The sequence below is a fragment of the Pristis pectinata genome, chromosome 3 (genome assembly GCF_009764475.1).
Source record: "Pristis pectinata isolate sPriPec2 chromosome 3, sPriPec2.1.pri, whole genome shotgun sequence".
NCBI classification, from domain to species: Eukaryota; Metazoa; Chordata; class Chondrichthyes; order Rhinopristiformes; family Pristidae; genus Pristis; species Pristis pectinata.
The window spans coordinates 109,619,280-109,642,362 of record NC_067407.1 but is presented as its reverse complement, the minus strand read 5'-3'; the positions used below and the strand labels follow the sequence as shown (position 1 = coordinate 109,642,362).

The 23,083-nt window shown below is 38.2% G+C and overlaps 1 protein-coding gene across 1 annotated transcript in view; it reads left to right on the top strand.

Moving 5' to 3' along the window:
- Nucleotides 1-23,083, top strand: part of ush2a (Usher syndrome 2A (autosomal recessive, mild)) — a 630,034-nt gene that overhangs the window by 60,203 nt on the left and 546,748 nt on the right. Inside the window, 4 exon segments of the mRNA XM_052011249.1 lie at nt 467-590; nt 8,027-8,085; nt 15,786-15,900; nt 16,501-16,604. Of these exon segments, the coding sequence (XP_051867209.1) occupies nt 467-590; nt 8,027-8,085; nt 15,786-15,900; nt 16,501-16,604 (402 nt within the window).

Here is a 23,083-nt window from a genome sequence, read left to right as displayed (position 1 = left end):
AGGAGGCGCTGACTGTCTACTCTATCTATTCCTCTCAGTATTTTATATACCTCTAATATAGCACTACACTTACCTTGCACTGAAGTACAACATTGATGCAATGGTTTTCTTCCCTGTCAATGGAGAGGTGTGGGTCTGAAGCCTGGTGTCTCTTCGTAGAGATCAGAAAAGAGGAGTAATGGTTGTGAAAGTATAGACTACTTTCTCATGCTGTAGTTTGTTGCACCCACTGCCTCCACAATGTATAATGCTAACATTAAAAAAAACAGATTTTATTAGAACAGTTTAGTTGAATTAATAATCTAAATAAACACTTTCTGTACTTGTTTTTTTTGTTACTATTTAGGAAGTTTCACGTGTTATCGTCTATTGCACACTTTTATTAAATTCAGTCACCTTGTGAATACTTTTCAGCTTTTATACTTTCCTCAGTTAATTTCATTGCTTATTTGTTATGTGTGTATAGGATCAAAGCATCAGGATTGTTAAGGTGTCACAGGATAAAGTGTTTATCGACATCTTTCAGTGTCTGGGCTACATCACGACCACTGCGAGGAGCAATATTTTGGTTTTAACCCTGGAAACAGAAGGCAAGTTGTTTACTTTGAGACATACTGTATTTTTCAGCCATGCATCCATTGTGGTTTCCAATTGCTGTGTGGAAAATAAATGTATGGGGCTAATTATTAAATTGGGCTGCAGATGAGCACAAAGGTAACACCACAGATTGCTGGGTTTGCAGGCCAAAGATCATCTGACCCATGAGGAACTAGCTGGCAGGCATTTGGTAATCACTGTTCTAGCTGCCTAACACCTGATATGATTGACAAACATGCAAGAAATAGGCCCTGCACATTTGAACAAGAAATTGGCAATTGGTGTCCTGCTGCTGAATTTAGTTCCTGTTTTGCATTTGTGAGTTGTTGATGTCATTGGCAACATCTGCATGTATTGCTCATCTTTAATTAGCAGAGAGAGAGAGGCAGTGAGCCTCTTGGTTGCTGGGCCATCTAATTCTGGTTAAGTGGAAACCACTTTGCTGCAGGATCTGATGGCACATGTAGGATAGGCAAGGTAAGGGGAGCAAATTTATTCATTTGCTGGACTATGTGAACCAGATGAATTTCTTATGACAGTTTGCTCATTTCATGGTCGCCATTACTGATACTAGCTTTTTAAATTCAATTTCCCCAGCTACCATGGTCATTGATTCATGTTTTTGGCCCAGCAGGTTACCCACTGTACTGCTGTTTCCCTAAGATTTGAATAGCTTTCTAAGTCTCTCTAGTTTAGGTAAAGTTAATCAATCTCTTGAAAACCACTTTACAGTCATCAACCGATTAAACTCTCTTTTACTTTTCAGATTCACTTCAGTTTTAATATACTTTTTAAATGGAACAATGATGTTTTTAGATACAAGGATTCCAACTTAAAGCAAACTGATGTTATTTTGTGCAGTCTATTAACTAAGACAATAGACTCCTTGAATGCTGTATGCAGCTCTGATCATCACATTACAGGAAGGATGTGATTGAACTGGCAAAGATTCAGTGGAGATTTACTAGGATGTTCACAGGACCAGAAAATTATAGCTATGAAGAAAGATAGGATAAGTCAGGCTTGTTTTCTTGGAACAGAGGACGCTATGGGGAGACCAAATTGAGGTGTGTAAAATTTTGAAGGACCTGGATAGATGAAATAGGAAAGAACTGCTGCTGTTTGCAGAGAAGTCAAAACCAGAGGGCATAGATTAGAGGGGAAATAAGGAAAAAAAAATTTTCACCTAATCGGTGGTAGAGTCTGGAAAGTAGAGGTAGAAACCCTCACTACTTTAAAAAATTCTTAGATGTGTACTTTAAAGAAAAGTTATCTGCAGGTCCATGGACCAAGTGCTTGAAGTGGAATTAGGCTGGATAATTCTTTTTTGACTAGCAAGGATAGGATGGGCTGAAGGGCCTCCTGTGTCTTCCATGATTTCATAAGAATAGACCATTCAATTGACCATTGGACACCTCTGTTATTGTTTAATGTGTGTACAACAATTGAGTATTTAATGCTTTGCCTTTTCCTGTTCAATATACATAATCTTCAATGTCATGCCGTGCACTAAAATAAATGGTCTGGCTAGACCTCTTGTTTCTTGGTAACATCACAGCTAATAAGTGATTGCACAGATGAAATGGTGGAGAACTTCACAAATAACTTATATATTCACGTCTGACAGATCACTGCTTATAACATCCATTTGGAAACTGAATCAATCCCATAAGAATGAATAATGAACTTTTAGAATTGATTACTGTGGATGCTTTTCTTCACCTAAAGAGCAAATGCAATCAGATTTCTTTCTTTTAATATTACAGTTCATTTATCTTGAAAAATAATTACAAAAAGCCTGTTAAGTGGTATGAAGGTCCCCTTTAACCACAAAAAGATTATTCAGATTTTTTTGGTGTTCCACAATACCAATAATTTAGCGATCAGTTAGCAATGTTACAAAAATTAGCATATGATGTATCTATTGAGTGACGGGTTTCCATGTCATTCCATATAAGACCATTTAGGGAAAATAAATAAGCAGAATCTCTGTGGTACATTTGTATGGCAAGATTTTTTTAGTCAGCAAGGTCTTAGTAAGTCCAACTTGTGGTGTGATACTGAGATGTTCAAAGGTACTTAAAAACTTGCCTGAGTTGAACCACCTGACCTTAGTGGAGAAGTAAATGCATCGGAATGGTCTCCTTGACAAATAAAGGAATCAATCATGACATTTCTCTTGATCACACATCTATTGATCTTTGATCAGGGCTAAATTAATGAAAGGGCTCAGCATTTTACAAGTTCACCTAATTAATTGTACATAATGATTTCTGGGTCCAATAAAGATTTAATATCTGGAACTCAATGTAAGTGAGATGGAGAAATAGAGTTGGAAATAATGAGGGAACCTAACACAATAGACCCCTAAACTTTTCCTCAAGTTCAATGGAGTATTCCTGTTTTATTTTCTCTGGTGCCTAAACAGAGTAAAAACAAAATCTTTTGAGCTGCTTCTGGGTTTGGATCTACTTGCCATGTTTCCCCTGGGACCTTTGTGAAAGGGGTGAGGGTGAGGAGGGATGTTTGGTTTCCCAGCAGAGGCTTGGTTGGGGAATGGTGGGAATTAGCAAGGCCTATAGAGATCAAACCCAGAGGGAAAAGCCAAACATGATCAATTCAGCAGCATTACCTCCAGAACTAGTACTTAATTTGGAAAACACTTCAGTGATCTGACAAGCAGTGTGGATGACTGCAGTTTTGTATTCTTTCACAACTCTCAGAAAAGTAAGATGAGAGGACAATGTTACAGAAAATTAGCATATGATATATCTGTTGGGTGACGGGTTTTCTTGTCATTCCATATTGGACCATTTGGGGAGAATAAAAAACACAGTCTCTGAAGTATATTTGTTTGGCAAGATTTTTTTAATCAGAGTCTTAGTTGATGTCCAACTTATGGTGTGAAACTCAGGTGCTAAAACATACTTGAATTACTTGCCTGTGTTGAACCACCTGACCTTAGTGGAGAAGTAAGTGCATCAGAATGGTGTGCCACTGCTAAACCAAAGGCATTTACCCAGGCTTAGGTTCAGATAATAAGTAACATGATGACAGAAGTGAAACTCTAGAGATGCTTGAGATCGAGGCCTCAGTCTTCTCAAGCTACAGTATAAAACCCTTCAAAACTTCACAATAGCATTTTATTTTTGGAGGCGTCACTGTATAAGTGAGGCAAAACCAAAAGGGCACAAATATTATAAGACATTTACAAATAAAATACTGCAGGCACGGAAATCCAAAATAAAGACAGAAAATGCTGGCAATACTCAGTAGGTAAGGTAACATCTATGGAAAGAGAAACAGAATAAATGTTTCAGATTAATGTCCTTTGGATACCTTTCATATGCTGGCTATCCAATTTCCATTAGGCTGCCAATTCCTCACCTATTTAATGCTCTATCTAAGTGTTCAATTCTTTATGGTTGTATACTTCACGTCTGCAGTCATTGAAATCCTCCATTCAACACGTCTGTTCCATTGTCTTTACCTTGGCTGAGGAAGTTTTACTTCCAGAACTTGTCATCTAATGACCCACTTGACCTTTTCAAACAACTAAAACGGTCAATATTATTTATTGCCCTTCAGGGAGTCAGAATTACTAACAGATGCCATGCTGGAACTTGGGAACATTTAAATGTGGCTGACTGCAAAGAATGTGGTATGCCACAACTAAACCGAATGCGTTTACTTCAGGCAAATAAAGGAATCAGATAATAAGTAACATGATGTAGAATTGAGACTCTAGAGATGCTTGACCTTGGTCTTTGATTTTCACATAATCAGAAGAAAATTACAATATATTGTGAAGTTTCTTCACAGTCAATTGAATCTCTGGCACTTACAGAAATGCCATTATTTCATTTTGAAATCTGTAAACCTGTAAATCAATGAGTCTGAGGAGTGATTCTGAACTTCCAGTTGCCTGTTGTTTTAATTCGCCATCCCATTTTCACTCTGATCTTCTGTCTTTGGCCTCCTATGCCATTACAATGAGGCCTAATGCAGACTTAAGGAGCAGCACCTCACTTTCTGTCTGGCTACATTGCAGCTTTCCAGAATCAACATTGAATTCTCCAACTTCAGGTAACTCACTCTTTCTTTCTGTCTATATAAGAATTAGCCATTCCTGCCTCTCATCATTTTGGCTCAGTTTTGTTTTCTATTAGTATAGTCTAACTTGCTGAACATGTCCTACAGCCTTGCTACTAGTAACATATTATACAGATAAAGAAACATCTGATCCTAACTGCTACTCTGTCACATTCACTGATCTGGTCTCGCACAATCAGAGGTATTTCCTTTTTGCTACCCATTCCTCCCCAAATTCTCTGCTACTGAAAAAGAACTTGTTTGCTTTCTTTCCTAGTTTTGACAAAGGGTCTGGGACCTGACACGTTAACAGTTTCTCTTTACACAGATGTTGCCTCATCTACTGAGTGTTTCCAGCACTTTTGTTTTTATTTCAGAGTTCCAGCATCTGAAATTTTTGTGATTTTCATTCAGTGTTTTGGGATGTCTTTCGATGTTGAAGGAATTGTTTAAATGAAAGACTTTTATGTTGTTGTGACTTATGCAACTAAACCCATTCCTTCATGGACCAAATTACTAATATTTGCCAGTGGTTATCAAAGTTAACATGATCCTTAGTATTTTAGCCTTAGGGTCCATGCAGAGGCTCCAAAGAACATCACCTGGATCTTCTAAATTGTAGTGCACAAGTGCATCACATTAAACAAGTCACCAAGGTCCTATTTGTAAATTTAACCATGTCCTAATTTCCATTATTTATTGATATTTGACATTTTATGCATTCGCCAATTAATTTCTGTTTTTTGAATGTCAGATAATACCTGTATATTTTCTATTTATTTTTCCTGTAAGTAGGTTAGTCAGATTTGACTTTACATCAAGCAAGATTCTAAATTTTCTTAAAATAATGGTGACTATAAATATGTCCTCAAATACACAGTGTGATTTATTTCTTCCAGGGAAAGGGTAAAGAGGCAAATGGTACAGTTGCATGTTTATAACCTAAGTTTGTTCATAGGACTAATCGTTTGATATGAATTCTAGAAGCAAGGGTTTTTACAAACAGATGGCCTGAATGATCCTCCAGAAAAAGAGCAATTTTCAAGAGATGACTTAACCTTCATCCAAATACAAAATTACCTGATGAGACCATGTTAAAGCCCCCACAGACTTATTCCCCAGTTACTAATTTAGTACAATTTGCAACATATAAACTTTATGTAAATGCAGTTAATGTGGCAGGCAATATACCTCACAGTGGTCATCAGGAAGAGCTGCAAAGCCTGGGTAGTATTGACATTTTTTCAAGTGATTTATGCAATACATAAATATAATTGTAATTTGTCTTCCAGTTCATAACTTAGCAATAAAAAATTTTCATTACATACATTATATAGTGCACATCTACTAAAATGTAGATGTATTTTTAACGGAAGTACACAAACCTATTTCATCATACCATGGACATTTCACAGCGCTAGGATAGGGTACTTTTACCTATGTCTTGCTGCTGATATGTCAGATGAAATATTCTGTGGAATAACTATTATCAGAATTATGGAATAAGAAATTGAAATGTTATTTTTAAGTTGGTATTTAAATTAAAAGAAATTCAAACCATTGTAATGCTCCTTTTTGATAGATGCTTTAAATCCAGATTTTGATGTATTTTGAAGCCACTGCAAGCTATTGGTGCTTACCAATTTTGCCTTCATTATCTAATCTACAACAATCTTAAAATTCATGCCTTCCTTTCTGCTCATTGTGATGTTTCCTTAAATTGAAGAGAAGAATATTCTTTGATGGCATTTTATACCTTCTTCATCTGTTCCTCTGAGATATACAGCAAAGATTAATGCACACATACTGCACACCAAAAAAAAAAATTCTGTATACTGTTTACTTTTGCCAGTATGGGGGTTGTTTGGAAATTCAGCCAATAAATGTCTGACCTGACCTGGATTTCAAGAATCAAGCATGCGGTGGATACCACAAAAGAAACTTCATCAATGAAATCACCAAAGTGTAACGATGCATTTAATTGAGGCCTGATTCTCTTTCTGGATTGAGTTCTGCCCTTTAAGTCATCAAGCCAATCACAAATTCATTTGTTACATTTGGACACAACTCTATCCCTATTAATAATCCCTTCTCTCATTTGGTGCTACATTCTGTTCCTTGTCAATTGAAGACTCTTGCTTTTGGTTCTGCACTGCATCTCAGATTCCCTTTGCTTCCAGTTCCTCATAGCATTTGTGCTTTTTTCATTCCGTATTGCAAATGTTCACATCACCACTGATGGCAACTTCCCTATTTGTTTACAGTTCCCTCGTGTCTTGGAATGCTTACTAGACTCAAGCTCACAATGTTGAATAGCCAGAGTGTCCCACCTGGGTGCTATCATATCTTAATAAGTGGATTTCAAAGTTCAGGATCGTCGTTCCCAAATATTTCATCCTTCTTTCCCAACAAGTATCCCAGACTATACATCACTCACTTCAATCCCTAAACTCCAGATTCAAGCTTGTAAACTTTATGCATACCCACCATAGTCCCCCGTATTCCACCTGAGCCTCCCCTAGTTCTTTCTTACCTGCAACAGTACACAATGTCCTGGACAATTGATAGCATATAATTTTAGTAGCAACCCAACCTGGTATAAACTGTTTTTATCTTCTTGTGTACTTCTGGCTTTGGCAAATTGAATGCAGAAAAATGAAACAAGGATGAGAAATATTGAAGAAGCACAGAATAAATTACAGATGAGAAAAATATTTGGTCCATAAGCAATGCTACTATGCAGTAATTTATGTTAAATATGTTTATTCTTTCATTATCCATTTAATTTGGCTACCACTAAATGTGTTAATCACATGTCCAGAATATGTTGGTATAGTTCATAATTCTAACATAATTCAATAGCAGTACTATTATATCATTATTAATAATACATGGTTCAATATGAAAAGTTAAAATCATTCTTTAATGGAGAGTATTGATCTCTAACGTATGTTACTTAAGCAACGATGAACATGAAAAGGAGTTTATTTTTGGCTTTTTTGACAGGTGTCTGAACTGCGGCATGCTTGATAAAATATACTTGTTCCCCTGACTAAATTGCTGGATTGACAAGTATACATATCAACTAGTTTTAAATTGGGTAAAAGTCAAAGAGGATGAATGCACTGTTGAAAATGAAATGGAATATCTCATGTTGTTACTGTCAACTTTAACATTACTGTCAAACAGATTTTCAGACAATGACAAGGTGTAATTTAAATGTGTACATTTCCCTTTCTTTACACTTTTTTTATAGACATATACTTCCTCTAATATTTTTGCCTTATCTTTTTATGTACCTGAAACTTTAAAATTGACATGTTTTTAATCTTTTTAGCACCCTTGTTTATGGCTGCCCCATCAGTTTTCTCAATTTCATCAACTACTTCAAATGTCGTGTGGGTCAACTTAGCAACAGTTCAATAAGAGGAGAGTGATTGGATATAATATCAACAGTATTGAAGAACAGACTGTTAATCAATTTGAACCACCAATAATTTCATAATTAAGAGTCTTCTGCATAGCTCTGCTTTAATTAAAGTAGTTTATTAATGTAATGTTACTGTTATTTAGAAAAGTTAGTAAAATGTAATTGTCTTTAATTACAATTTTTGTGAATCTTGCATTGCTAAGGGTGAAGGAGGTTACTGCTGGACAAGGTAATATTTTCCATTTAAGTATTCTGTTTCACCACTAAGCACTCAAGTCAGATATGATTGAATGCCTAACTGGCATGGTTCAGCAGAGTAATAGAGTCATAAAGCGATACAACATAGAAACGGGCCCTTCAGCCCAACTCATCCTTGCCGACCAAGTTGCCTGACTGAGCTGGCCCCTTTTGCCTGCTTTTGGCCATTTCATAGTGAGCAGTTGGGTTGTTAGTGCCAATTTTTGGCTGCAGTGGGTACCCATAGAACAACAAAATGGCATGTGCAATGAATGCCTAGATTTGTGGAATGCATTGTGCCAAACAACATATTGGTGAAGATGTTGGCAAGTTCAGAGGGAACGTCTGCCAGAGCTATGCAGAGCAAGTAGACACTGTCAGTGAGCATTTACCTGGGTAACACTTTCTCTCATGCTGGCAGAGCTGAACAGGGGTTCAGCATTAAGAAAGATCCATCCCTTCACCAGCACTTTGTAATGATATTGTCAATTAATTATGTATATTCCTAGTAGATTATTTTTGTCTGATGCTAAAATTCTACAAATGTTTGGTGCTATCCAACCATATTTCATTTGCTCTCTCTTGTCAGAGACTCTGTGGTATTGATAGCCTGCAGACTTTTTCATGGTGCAGGTTGTTGTTGACTGCACACACATCCCTTGTGGGTGCTGCAGGCCAACTGTGTCCTAAACCAAGACTGATAAGAATTTAATTGCTTCAATCCAGTAAGTCATGAGGTAAATGCCTGATGACCTGGCAACAATCACAGTGCCTTAATTCTGCAGCAAGCTACTGTACCAGATACACTTAAGCAACAAACCAAAAGGTTAGGATTAGGTTCCTTTGATAACATGGCTGATGACTCCAGTGTGGAAAGCAGTGTGCACAACGTGTATATGATCCAAGTTGTTCTGCATATAAATTGTAATGGAGTAGACCACTAGTGGGCTGAATGAAGGCTTCTGCAAATTGGAATGCACTGAAAGAGCTCAGTAATACTCTGTACGTGAGATCTAAAGTTTTGTGGTGTTGAGAGCTATGCAGCTTTTCTGTCATGAGGGGCCTTCAATTTCCCAGGCTAATCCAATAACTGCAATCCCAACTCTTCATTCACTAATTGTCCCTCACATAACCTTATTTTACCACTGATTACAGGACCTGCTTGGCGACAGTGCAAAATTTAAATTCTGCAAAATAAGCATTCCAGAACAGATTTTAAATTATGCCATATTGCTTATAAAAGTCAATTAACTATCTTATGCATTCTCTTTGTCCTTGTCTTGGTAGTTCCGTGTTGTATTACTCCATAAACTTCAGCATGGCAGATTACTGTTGACATTGAGCGGAGGAGGCTATAGATGGCCCTCTTGACCTTCCTTCTCTCTCCCTGTACTGCTGAGGCACCTAATGTGCTCTGGTCTTTGCTGTGGTTGTACTCTCTGGGGGATCATATTGGCCATTTTCGTCTGCCGTTTTTTTTTCCTTTTATTTGTCTAGTCTGCCCTACTGGGGACATCCTAACACACCAGTCTCTACAACAAAGGAGCTTAACTGCCCCTTAACAGCTGCATTATTTCACCCTATTTGAGAAATTCCCTTTGTTCCATCCATCACCCTCTTCCACTTTCTCTGCTGCCTAGACTAACTTGTTTGTCTCTTTCTCGGTTCTGATGAAGGGTCTCAGACCTTAAATGTTAATTGTTTCTCTTTCCACAGATGCTGCCCAACCTGCTGAGTCTTTCCAATCATGTTCTGTTTTTATGCTAATTGCTTTAATTCTCCGTTTCTCTCCCATACTGAATCCTTTGCCCTTGGGCTCTTATACTGTTCCAATGAAGCCCAATGCAAGCTCATGGAACTCATCTTCTAACTAGATGTGTTGCAGTCCTCAGGACTTGGCACTGAATTCAGCAACTTTAGATAAATGGATTTTCCAGTTTGTCTCAGAACAGGCCAGTTCTGATGAAAGCTCATAATTTCCTATTATCTCTCCTCCAGAGAGATCTGCTGCAATTAACAAGCCTTTGCTGTCCTCTCTCAGTTCACACCACCACCATTCGTATCATTCAGTCTCGTGGTCTCCACCCTATTGCAAAAATCTTTGTTTTTGTTTCGCCCCTTGCCTTTCTCTGCAACATGTTTGATGAAAGGTCATCAACCTGAAATAGTAACTCTGTATCTCTCACTACAGATGCTGCCTTACCTGATGAGTATTTCCTGCACTTTCTGTTTTTTACTTCAGATTCCCAGTTTCTGCACATTTAGTTTTTTGGGCCTGGGACCAAGGACTGGATGGTGATCCTGAGGGAAAGTTAATGCAAGGTGTGCATTTTTAACTTGGAATTACTTGCAGCCAGTTCCAGAGCCTGACTCAAAGAGTTTGGACATTCTATCTTTTTTCCTATAACTCTTAATGTGCCAGTAATTGCTATATGATATGTTTGTATGATGTGGCTGTCATGGTTGAATAACTGGCAGTATTTACAGATGTGTGATTGGCAGTGATTCTTACAGCATTGCTAAGTGTATGGGGACAGTGGCATGTAAATGCTCAATATAACTTCTGATTATTAGAAGTTGTTCGTAGGAATGATGGGGTCTGGTGAATTGAATGTTGTCTGAGGTTAATTATGGGTGAAATAAAAAGAAAATGCTGGAAAACTCAGTAGTCAGGCAGCACCTGTGGAAAGAGAAACAGTCAACGTTTTTGGTCTGCGACCCTTCTTTAATTTTCATTTAGTGTTATAAGGTGGTAGGATCTGAAATTAGGTAATGTAGTCACTGAACTTGAGGACATGTGCAGTCACTGAAAGTATTGCAGCACTGGATCTAGATCCTCCGGATTGGACTGAACTGGACCCCAGGTATTGATCTCTATGGCTATCTCCTGCCACCGCATCTTTAGCATGTGCTTGAAGGGTTCACACCCACTGTGTACACCAAACATTCCTCCTACTTTTCAAACTCTCCACTGACTCCTCTAGTATAATGTTTGAGTCTGCATTCTCTCATGTTGTAGCATTCCTAACTTTTTCCCAGGTTAAATTAATGCCCCTTTATCCCCTTTACGAACTGCAGGCCAGGTTGTCATACCTCATTTCAGAGGCGATTGTATCTACCAGCCCAATTTTATTAAAGGCAAATAGTGAGCTTCAGATTCCCAAGTTTAGTACCTAGTTAATAACAGTTTATGTACTGTGAACTTAAGCTTGCCAGGTATTGGATCCATTTCATTTAGGACCTATAAACCCTGAAGGTAAAAGAGACACGTTCCATCAGTCTTGGATGCACTTGAACACAGATTTTGCCTGTGAATGGTGTGTGCTTAAGCAATTGTTCTAGCCTGTTACCCTCTCCGTTGTTCCTTGTAGTCATCTGTGCAGTTAACTTTTATATTTAAAAGTCCTGCATCTGCACTATTTCTATTATAAATTCCTTCATTCACATTTTTAATTGAAAGCACCCATGTAAAACTGTTACATTTTAATACACCCTTGGAGTGGTGGCATTGAAGCATTTCAGGTTTGTAATTTCCAGCTCCTCAGTCAATGGGGGTTATTTTGATCTAGTCCATCCTTTAGAGGACTGACCCTGTTGGTTGGCTGCCTATTTTATTTCTGGTCAGTCAGTTCCCTCTAAGGTTAGATTAACATTGTGTTTATTTTAATTTTTTCCACCCATCGAAAAATGAATAACAAGGGAGCTTTTTTTTTTGAAAAAAAACAGACTTGTTAATGTTCTGTGTGAATCACACTGTCTCTGATTTTATCCTGCTCTTCCAAGCAGACAGTAAATGCATACCCGCTGTTTAATTATGCAAATTGAGGTGTGATGCTGACATCAGGGCCTGACCTCTATTGATTTCAACCTGAGTGAGGGAGCCATTGTAGCTTTCTCACCATGTGAGCTTTAAGACAGAAATGGCTTAAAAAGCAGGAGAGGTGTTTCATAGATTCATGGAGTTATACAGCACAAAACAGGCCCTTCAGCCCAACTCGCCCATGCTGACTAAGATACCTCCCTAAGCCAATCCCATTTGCCTGTGTTTGGCCCGTAGTTTAGTTTCAAGTGTTTACTTTCCTTTGAGAGAGCAGGAGAAACAAATTGGGTATAAAATTGTTGTTAATCGACAGCAATTTAAACCCAATTTCTAGATCTTCTCTCTTGACACATGGTTGAAGGATGGGTAGGACTGGGAATTCAATATTCTAGAGTGTAGACTTTTCAGACAAAACAGAGGGGGGAGTAAAGGGGCAGGAGGTATTGTACCATTAGTCAAATATCACAATCTTTCAGTATTGAGGGAGGATATCCAAGAAGGCTCCTCAAATGACACCATATAAGTAGAGATTAGAACCAATAAGGGTGTTGTCATTGTGCTGTGGGTGTATTACAGACCTCCCAACAAGGGATAGAGGAACATACATGTAGGCAGATATCAAGAAACTGCATTAAAATTGGGTTATTGTACTGGGGGATTTCAATTATCCAAATATTAACTGGATTGCCTTAGCATTAAAAGCTCAGAGGGGTCAGAATTACCAACGTGTGTCCAGGAGAACCTTTTGATGCAGTATGTAAACAGACAAACAAGGGAAGGAGCATTACTGGACTTTATCTTGGGGAATGTAGCTGGTCAAATGGGCAGAGTGTTGGTGGGGGATCATTTTGGAGATAGTAAGCATAACTTTGTATATTTTAAACTGGTTATAGAAAAGGACAGGCATAGCCCAGTAATAAAGGTCTTAAATTGGGGAAAGGCCAATTTCATTAACACGAGGGAGGACCTGGCAAAGATAGTTTGGGAGCATCCACTTGCAGGTAGGTCTACATCTACACAGTGGGAAGCATGCAAAGGAGAATTAGCAAGTGTTCATGGCCAACATGTTTCTGCAGGGATAATAGCCAGGGGTAACAAGTAAAGGGAACCTTGGATATCGAAGGATATTGAAGGTTAGATAAAGAGATAAAAGAAAGCATATGGAACTGATGACATGGGAGGCCCATCAAGAATATAATAAGTGTAGGGAGGCACTTAAAAAGGAAATGAGGAAGGCTAAGGAGGGCAACAAAATATTACTGGCAGACACGATTAAGGTAAATCCAAAGGTATTCTATAAGTATATTAAAGGCAAAAGAATATACAGGGAAAGAGAGGGCCCATTAGGGACAACAGGGGCATTCTGTGCATATGGATCCAAAAGGAAGAGGTGAGATCCTAAATGAATACTTTTCAGCAATATTCACAAAGGAATCAAATTTTGTGTTTGGAGAATTCAGTGAAGGGGCAAGTGAAAGTCTAGTGCATGTCTCCTTAAATAAAGAGGAAGTACTCCATACATTAGTGGCCTAAAAGGTAGATAAATATCCAGGATTCAATGGGATTTATCCCAGGCTGCTACCGGAAGCAAGGGAAGAGATTGCTGTGGTTCTGGCTGAGATTTTTAAATCCTTGCTGAACACAAATGGGTACCAGATGACTGGAGGATGGCAAAGATGCTCCCACTTTTCAAAGAAGGCAGCAGGGAAAATCCTAGTAACTGTAGACCTGTGAGCCTAACATTGGGGAGTATACTGAAACAATTACTGAGGGAGAGGATTAATGATCACCTGGCGGAGTAGGGACTAATCAGAGACAGCATACATGGCTTTGTCAAGGGCAAATTCTGTCTGACCAATATGATTGAATTCTTTGAAGAGGTAACAAAGTGTATCAATGAGGGCAGAGCAGTTGATGTGATTTGCATGGACTTAGTAAGGCCTTTGACAAGGTCCTGCATGAGAGACTGATTCAAAATATTAAGGCCATGGGATCCAGGGCAACTTGGCAAATGGATCTAAAATTGGCTTGGCAATAGGGGACAGAGAGTACTGTTACCTGGTTGGTTTTGCAATTTGATGCCTATCACTAGTGGTGTCCCACAAGGATCACTGCTGGGATACTTCCTGTTTAGAATAGATATGAATGACTTGGATGTGGGAGGCGTGATCAGTAAGTTTGCAGATGACATGAAGACTGTTGACGTTGTTGGTAGTGTGGAAGGTAGTCTTATTCTGCAGTGGGATGTCAATGTGTTGGTGAAATGGGCTGAATTATAGCAGATGCAGTTTAATCCAGACAAATGTGAGGTGATGCATTTTAGGAGTAATAGTGAGGCGAGGACATACACCATGAATGGTAGGGTTTGAGAGAGAGTATTGAGGAACAGAGTGATTAAAGCTATGTTGCTGACAGACATGTCTAGATGAGCACTTGATTGAGTTTTTTGAGGAGGTGACGAAGGTGATTAATGAGGATGGGGCAGTGGATGTTGTCTACATGGACTTTAATAAAGCATTTGACAAGGTCCTTCATGGTAGGCTGATCCAGAAGATTAAGATGCATGGGATCCACGGTGACTTGGTAGTTTGGAGTCAGAATTGGCTTGCCCACTGAAGACCGAGGATAGTGTTATTCTGGATGGAGGTCTGTGACCAGCCATGTTCCATAGGGATCAGTGCTGGGACGTGTGTTTGTGATATATAAAAATGACTTGGATGAAAATGTAGATGGGTGGTTTAGTGAGTTTGCAGATGACTCAAAGGTTGGTGGATTTGTAGACAATGAGGAAGGTTGTCAAAGGATATGGCATGATATAGATCAGTTACAGATATGGGCGGAGAAATGGCAAATGGAGATAATCTGGGCAAGTGTGAGGTGATGCACTTTGGGAGGTCAAATGTAAGGGGAAAGTATACAGTTAATGGCAGTACCCTTAATAGCATTGATGTACAGAGAGATCTTGGGGTCCAAGACCAGAGCTCTCTGAAAGTGGCTACGCAAGTAGATAGGGTAGTAAACCAGGCATATGGCATACTTGCCTTCATTGGTTGGGGCATTGAGTATAAGAGTTGGGAAGTCATTTTGCAGTTATATAAAACATTGGTTAGGCTGCACTTGGAGAATAGTGTGCAATTCTGGTTGCTCCATTAGAGGTTTACCAGGATGCTGCCTGGATTAGAGGGTATGATCTATAAGGAGAGGTTGGACAAACTTGGGTTGTTTTCTCTGGTGCTTTGGAGGCTGAGGGGAGACCTGATAGAAGTTAACAAAATTATGAGAGGCATAGATAGGGTAGATGGTTAGAATCTTTTTCCCCAGGATAGAAATGTCAAATACTAGAGGACATGCATTTAAGATGAGAGGGAGAAGATTTAAAGGAAATGTGCAGGGCAAGTTTTTTTCCCACAGAGAGTGGTAGGTGCCTGGAACAGGCTGCCAGGTATAGTGGCACTTAAGGGTCTTTTAGAAAGGCATATGAATATGCAGGAAATGGAGGGATATGGAGCATGTGCAGGGAAAAGAGATTTAGTTTAATTTGGCATTGTGTTCAACACGGATATCATAGGCTGAAGGGCCTGTCTTGTGTTGTGTTGTTCTATGTTCTAGAGGGACGTTGGTGTACAAATACATAGATCCTTGAAAGTGGCAACACAGGAAGATAATGTAGTTCGGAAGGCATATGGGATACTGGCCTTTATGAATTGGGGCATTGAATTCAGAGGTAGGTATGATGTGTTCCAACTTTATAAAACCTTGATCAGACCTCAGCTGGAGTATTGCTTGTATTTCTGGTCACCAGGATATAGGAAGGGTGTGATGGTGCTGGACAAGATGCAGAAGAGATTCACCAGAATATTGCCTGCGATGGAGCAACTCATTTATGAGGAGAGATTGGAGAAGCTTGGTTTATTCTCCCTGGAGTGGAGGAGTTTACGAGGGGACAAGATTGGGGTATTTAAGATTATGAAGGCTATACATAGACTACACTGTAGGAAACTTTTACCCATATCAGAGGTAGATAAAACTAGAGGACTTAGATTTAGGGTCGGGGGTGGGCGGAAGAGATTTAGAGGGGATATGCTGGGCACCTTCTTCAGCCAGAGAGTATTAAGTACCTGGAATGCACTGCCTTAGAGAGTGGTTAAAGCTGGGCTGCTGAAAGCCTTGCTCAGATGAGTGCTTGAATCGCTTATGCATAGATGGCTGTGGACTGAGTGCTGGGAGATGGGATTAATATGGAAGAGTGTCCAGTGGTCAGTGTGGATGAAGTGCACTAAATAGCCTGTTTCCATGCTGTATGATTCTATGACTTCTATGATAGTGACAGATTTGAAACCCTACAGAATTTTCAGCTCTATAATTACTGTCTGAAATTGGATTGATTGTATAACAAGTGACCCATGCTCAGGTCAAACACTAACCATAGTTATTGCTAACACTTCTCGATGATCTCTTTACATATAAATATAATGTGAACAATAATGAATGTAGAACATAAGTTGAACTTTGATTTAATGATGAATGCAATGAAACTCTTGTATGTCATAAAGGGAAGGAAACTTAAGATTTCTTAGAAAAGTGGTGCAGTGTTCACACCGTGCAGTTAGTCTCTGTTCATTTCAAGCAGTGAATTGCATGTTAAATTTGTGTTCAGACCTCCCTCTCACTATTATGGGTATGATTAGTCAGTACTAATCACACTTTGCTGGCTTGTGCTGACCATTGCTTCTCCATATTGGCCATGTGGCCACCACTAGTTGGAGACGGTTATTGGTAATCAAACCCAAACTTGCAGTCCTTAAAAGAGAGGTCTCATGTGCTGGAATTCGTTTCACACAACTTTTTTAAGAAAGTGCTTGGTAACCACAGATGGTCCATCTCCCCAGGTGTCAATTGAAAAGTAGAAGTGGATGAGGTGACGAGGAGGAGACACTATTTCCCACAGGGCAGAAAACTTTCTAAAGAGGCCAGAATACCACAACAATGTTCAATAATTTTGGTTAGGGTAAGATAAGATATTTTCATTTGTTTCCTATCTTCCCACTGCCACTTAACTACCCAAATGGATAGTTGGATGGCAAATAGATCACTGGCCTCATCCACTTCTCAATACAATAAGTACCCAAAAATCACCTAGCGACATTCTCCACAAACTAGGGCTGAGATGACATCCACATTTCACATTATATTATAGTACACTTTGCTCTAACATGAACTCTGAGCTGTTGCAAATGGCCATCAATTCAATGGTGCCAGGCAAATCACCCATGGACGTTGCAGTACATGCACCAAAAAACTTACCTGTTTCTTGCAGGACTTAATGGCATCCAGTTGCAGGTAATTGCAGCAGGCTGGCAGAGAGCAGACTGCATCAGTGCAATATTCTGGAGGAACAAATGCATAAGAACATTGGAGCTGTCTTGGCAGAACCATGAATGCATGAAATGCTGAGACCACAAAAAAATGGCAAGGTAGTTCTCACTGATTCTCATTCTCAGATCAGCAAGTTATAGTGTGCACCTCTTACTACTGTCTCCCCTCACTGTCACCATGTTCTAGTGCTTTGTTCACTTGAATGATCAAAAACTCCCACATGGACATGAGGAATTTGCATTATTACCAGCATGATATTGACCCATAAAGAAAAAAGGCTGTCTTTGGGAAATATGGGATCAGTTACCATCTTCATTCAAATGTGAGATGCAGACCTATTGGAATTATTGATATCCCATGTGGTAACAGAGAGAGGTGGAGGCAGAAGCTGAGGACTGCTGTGACTTTGACTCCAATAGGTCGTGGCATTCAAGCAATAGTATTGGTTGCAGGTTTGATTGTTGAAGCTGACATATTTTTGATATATCCTCGCATGAGAAAGTGTAGCTTTCTCATCCTTTGTTTCTTGGAGAAATGCAAATATTGTGGTCCAGATATTCATTATGACAACTCCAGAAGAAGTGTTGAAAATTAGTTTACTCTAGAATAAAGGAATTTTGCACATATCTCTGGGTATATTAATATCTATTGGGAAATTTGACTCCAGATGCATCAGTGGGACTTTCCTTTGACTTCACATTTTATTTCTGGACTTAGATTCCCCAAATAATGCCTTGAGTAGTGCAACATGTGAAAATTTTCTGCAGTGAGATTTTCAACCTCACTACTCTGAAAAATCTGAAATTTCTGTTTATCCATGGAACAACTGTTCTTTAAACTCAATTTCCCTAAAACTGTGCTATGTAAAGGGACATCACTCAAACTGCCAACTTTGTCCTCACTGAGACCTCTGACCTCCCACAGCCTCAAATATAACCTCACATGGATGCTGGAGTTCTTTGCTCATTGAGATCAGGGTCACCATGACCCAGTTTCCTAACCTCACGATCGTTCCAGGCCTCTGCTGCTCACTGCCACTGTTGGGACATTATCCAGACTCCATACTCAAGGAAAGACATGCTTTTCTTTCAGTCCACATCAGCAGGCAGAGCAGCACAGGCATTTTGCCTGCATTACAAATTCCCTAAAGTAAGTGTACACTCTGGACCAGACAGCAATTTCCTTGGAACCTACAGTAGTGCCTAGTTATTGCTGAAGAGTCTCTGACTTTTGTGCACAAATCCACGTGTTCAGTTTTCTTCATCAGCCTATCCAGGTCCTTGTGATCCCTTAAGAGCACTGTCCTTTCATGGCAACATCCATTCATTCAGTACCAACTTTCACTGAGTGTTAGGGGTGCCCATAGTACTTTACTTTCTGTTCTTAATTGATTCTTCTTTTTAAAATGGTTAATGCCGGTTAAAGGCAGTAAAGCAATTTCAAGCCTCATGATTTGGGCATAGGCACTGTGCAGAGATTTCTGCATGGATACTTTCTTCCTTTTGCTTTACCTGCACTCTTGTTCTGCTTATGCCTTCACACCCTATGAACAAGAAAGAGCATTGATGAAAATACTTACAAATCCAGAATGTAGTATATCCGCTATTATTGTTATTAAACAAAAATAACTGAACCTGAAAGTATTTGCATGCTTGATAGTGAGACTTTTGCCTCATTATTATTGAGCAAATGCATCAAGCAACAGTCAAGTGGTGGTTTCACATAGGTTGAATTTTAAGTCAAACTATACAATCATGTGGATGAACAATCATATTATTGGGCCTGATCATCCTGGAGCTGGCCCACAGCTTAATATGGCCACATGCACTCACTTGTTACAGAAAGAAGAGTGACAGACTAACAATCTGTACCCAATTCTGTGGCTAGGTCACTGGGCATTAATTTTTGTGTCTTTTAAAGCAAACTGTGTAGATTTTTAGCTTTATCTTGGGTCAAATTGAGAACCTAGGCTTGAAAATCTTATAAAATGCACCTGCATGGTATAAATAAAAGATATCAGTCAAAAGAACATAGAGGTGCAGCACATTAATCAGGAAGATCCAAGTGTTTTCAACCCCATTTTACACATATCCAAACTTTGAAGCTATTCATTATATCTCAAGTATTTTACAGTAGCTGCCAAAGTAACAAAGTAAGAGCACTTAAGCCATGGAACTAGAAATTCAATTGCATAGTGCATGCATTTTATGAATTGAATTAATGCTTAAAATTGATTGCAAAATGCAATTGAAATTTCCTGGTGCACTATGGCACGTAATGCGGCATTGAACCGTAGGCTTCAGTGTGTATGATACAACCAAGCATATGTGGTGCATAGCACACAGCAGTGATATTTGTTATACACTGCAATCCGATTGATGTCACTGCAGTAACAGACAAGTATGAATTGTAACTAGGAACCAATAAGGACATCAACCTGGACAGTAGACTTCAATGGAAAGAATCAGGCCCACATAAGTTCACCTTAAAGGAACAGAGCACACTTGCTTTTTTGTGGAGGAGTACACTATAGAAGATAGTAACAGATTGAGTCCTGATGCATTAATGGGTCAGAATTCTCTGCATTTTGAAGGTAAGGCTTTTTATGATTTTTGGGTGGGCACTGGGGGCTCCTCTGACTGCTTCAATTTCTCCCTGTGTATTCTATTCTGTTTGGTGTTCTGTACTGCTTTAGAGCTTCATTCATATTAAGCTGACACTTTTTCTGAAATTGCACATTGGTGATATGTGTAAATGCATTAAAGGGATGAACCTTGCCAGTGATGCACATAATGCATCATGAGCCCATAGAAATCATTGCCCCACAGCTTAGGAGAAACTGGTGTGGGTGCCTACATTATTCCTTTTCAGTGAATGTTTTTATGTGAGGTATAGTTCCAAAGTCACAATATCAACTACAGATTCATAATGGGGGCATGAGAACTATAGCTGGCATACTGACTGGATGGGCCAAGATTTATAACATTTACAAGATTTTTGTTGATGTGGTAACAGTCCACAATTTTCCCCTTTTTGTCATAACTCCTTCCTATTTCAATATCAATCACTCACTGCTTCTATTTTGCTATGTTAAGATTAATTCCATGCATATGTCATCTATGTAATTGTGTACTAAATACATTGTAATATTTCACTATAATACAATTGATTATTGGTTAAATAATTAGCTAAAGCATCCTAATTGATTGCATAATAAAGATTTAGTTTGCAGAACCAATATATTATTGCAATTTTTGAAATTAAGTAGACATGTAATTTGTTCTTCTTGTAATTCAAAAACAAAGCAACTAATTTCTGAATAGTTATCTTTTTTTTTGGAATGATTGTGTGTTTTCCTACACGATGAATACATTGTGTAGCTTCTTGCCAAGAAACCCTTCATTATAATGTTCACTTTCTCTAGGCATACTAAAAAGAAGAAATAATTATGCAAATGCAGTATTCCAGATTAATAAAACCACATTACTGAGCACCTTTGTTTCTGTCCTTCAATTAGTTTTCTGCTTTGAATTCAATTTCATTTGCGCATTAAACTACTGACTTGATGTATGGACTCATGAATCTAAGGCTGTTGCCAGGAATTTAAAAAATCAAAAACGTGCATCAAGCAGTGGAAATCAGTTGAAACGAATTAGTTCCACCTTTGACTAGAACACTTGAACAGCGTTGGAATTCTCTGATGATTCATCCTTGTTAATTATATGATCATTTATTTCAAGGAGATGGACACTGTTTCAGATGTAGTAGTACAGAATAATCTGAGGTATTTTAAGATGAAAGAAAGCAGAATAATCCTTGAGCAATACAGTCATGGGTGAATTATAGCATTTTTACCCATACATAATAAAATTAAATATATTGCACGTCATATGCACTTTAATTAAAAAAAATGTGTATTTTATATAACACACTTGCAGGTTACAGAGAAGATGTATTGAATTTATTTTCACAAAATTAAAACATCTGTAGGTGAAAAAGGTTCCTCAGAAAGCAATCTACATAATTGCTAAGAAGACCCTACCAAAAAAAAGCCATCCATGCTGACTGAAAAAAGACTTGCAATATTAGAGCGTCTTTCATGTCCATTTCAGTAAGTCCTATGGAGTTTTCCACCAATTGAGTACTTTTGAATTTGGGTGGCTGTGGTAATGTTGGAAACAACTACATTCAAAGAGTGTGACCATGTAAATCAAGGAATGGACCTTCCTTAACTGAATAGGATATAGAAGCCCAAAATATTTTAAATTTCCTATTGCTGTCTCATCAAAGAGAGATGAGCTGCAGTTGTACTTTAATTGGTTTAATTAAGAATTAAGGTCTGCTATTCAATAAAAAAGAAATAAAGCTGATCCCAAAGAACAGTTTAAAACAAACCCAAGTTTAAACTTTTACTGTACATGCTCTGCAATTTTAGTGACATTGACACATGTTGGATTCAATTCTGCTTAATTGTGCCAAATATTGAAGCTACTGTTGGTGCAGTTAATCTTACTTTCCTTTTTCCAAATATATAAAAAGATTCCACTGGATTGACCAACAGCTTAGAAAACATAATGAAACCCAGATGCAAAATTACATACAGTCCAATTTGTTTATTATTTGTTAAAAACTTATGTTGAGGCCAATCTTCAGACAATTTGCCCACCTATCCCAATACATTGCATTTTGGTGGTACTCTCCTCTTTACTAATTGTGAATAATTCACCCCCACCCAATGCACAATTTTTTGGAGCAAATTTGATTTTTGTGCTTTGAGAAATGATGTCGCATTATCATAAAATATAACATTAATTATCCAAAGAAGTCATACAGATAATATTATGACCTTGCTTCTAGACATTGAAATGATCTGAATACTTTTTTCTAAAAGTTGATGCTTACTTAAATTATAAAAGCATGAGATCTATACAACACTGGAAAATTATTATACAAATACAATTGGTGAAGGAAACATGATGATCTATCTGTAATAAAAAATGAAAAGAATATGTTACTGTTCATTAATTTTCAAATCTGGAAAGCATTGTAATGAGAATGTAAGATTGGTCCCAAGGTGACTTACCGACAGGTTGGGTTATATCTATTAATAAATCCAATAACAAATATAATGTTTGTGAAGATAAGCTGATAATCTATTAATCTTGAAGTATGAATTTTTTGCTTTCAAATACATTAAAACAAAACTCCATTTTATCGTTTGTTTGCAGTGCGACTGGAAGATTTAATTGCACAATATTATAAACAATTTATTGTTAATTACAAGCACAAAATTTGCAGTAACGTGCTTGCAGATTCTCATGAATCATGCAGCACTCCTAGAGATTTATAACATACATATAAGTGGGATGAATTAGCAGGATTTAATAACACAGACACAAATCATGCAGAATTCAAGGAGGTTTAATTGATATACTGGAATGTGACGAGCATGAATCACTCAGCCACTGAGCAGTAATGTAACATATGGTCAGTACAATATGCTGCATCTTAAAACAATTCATATACTTAGT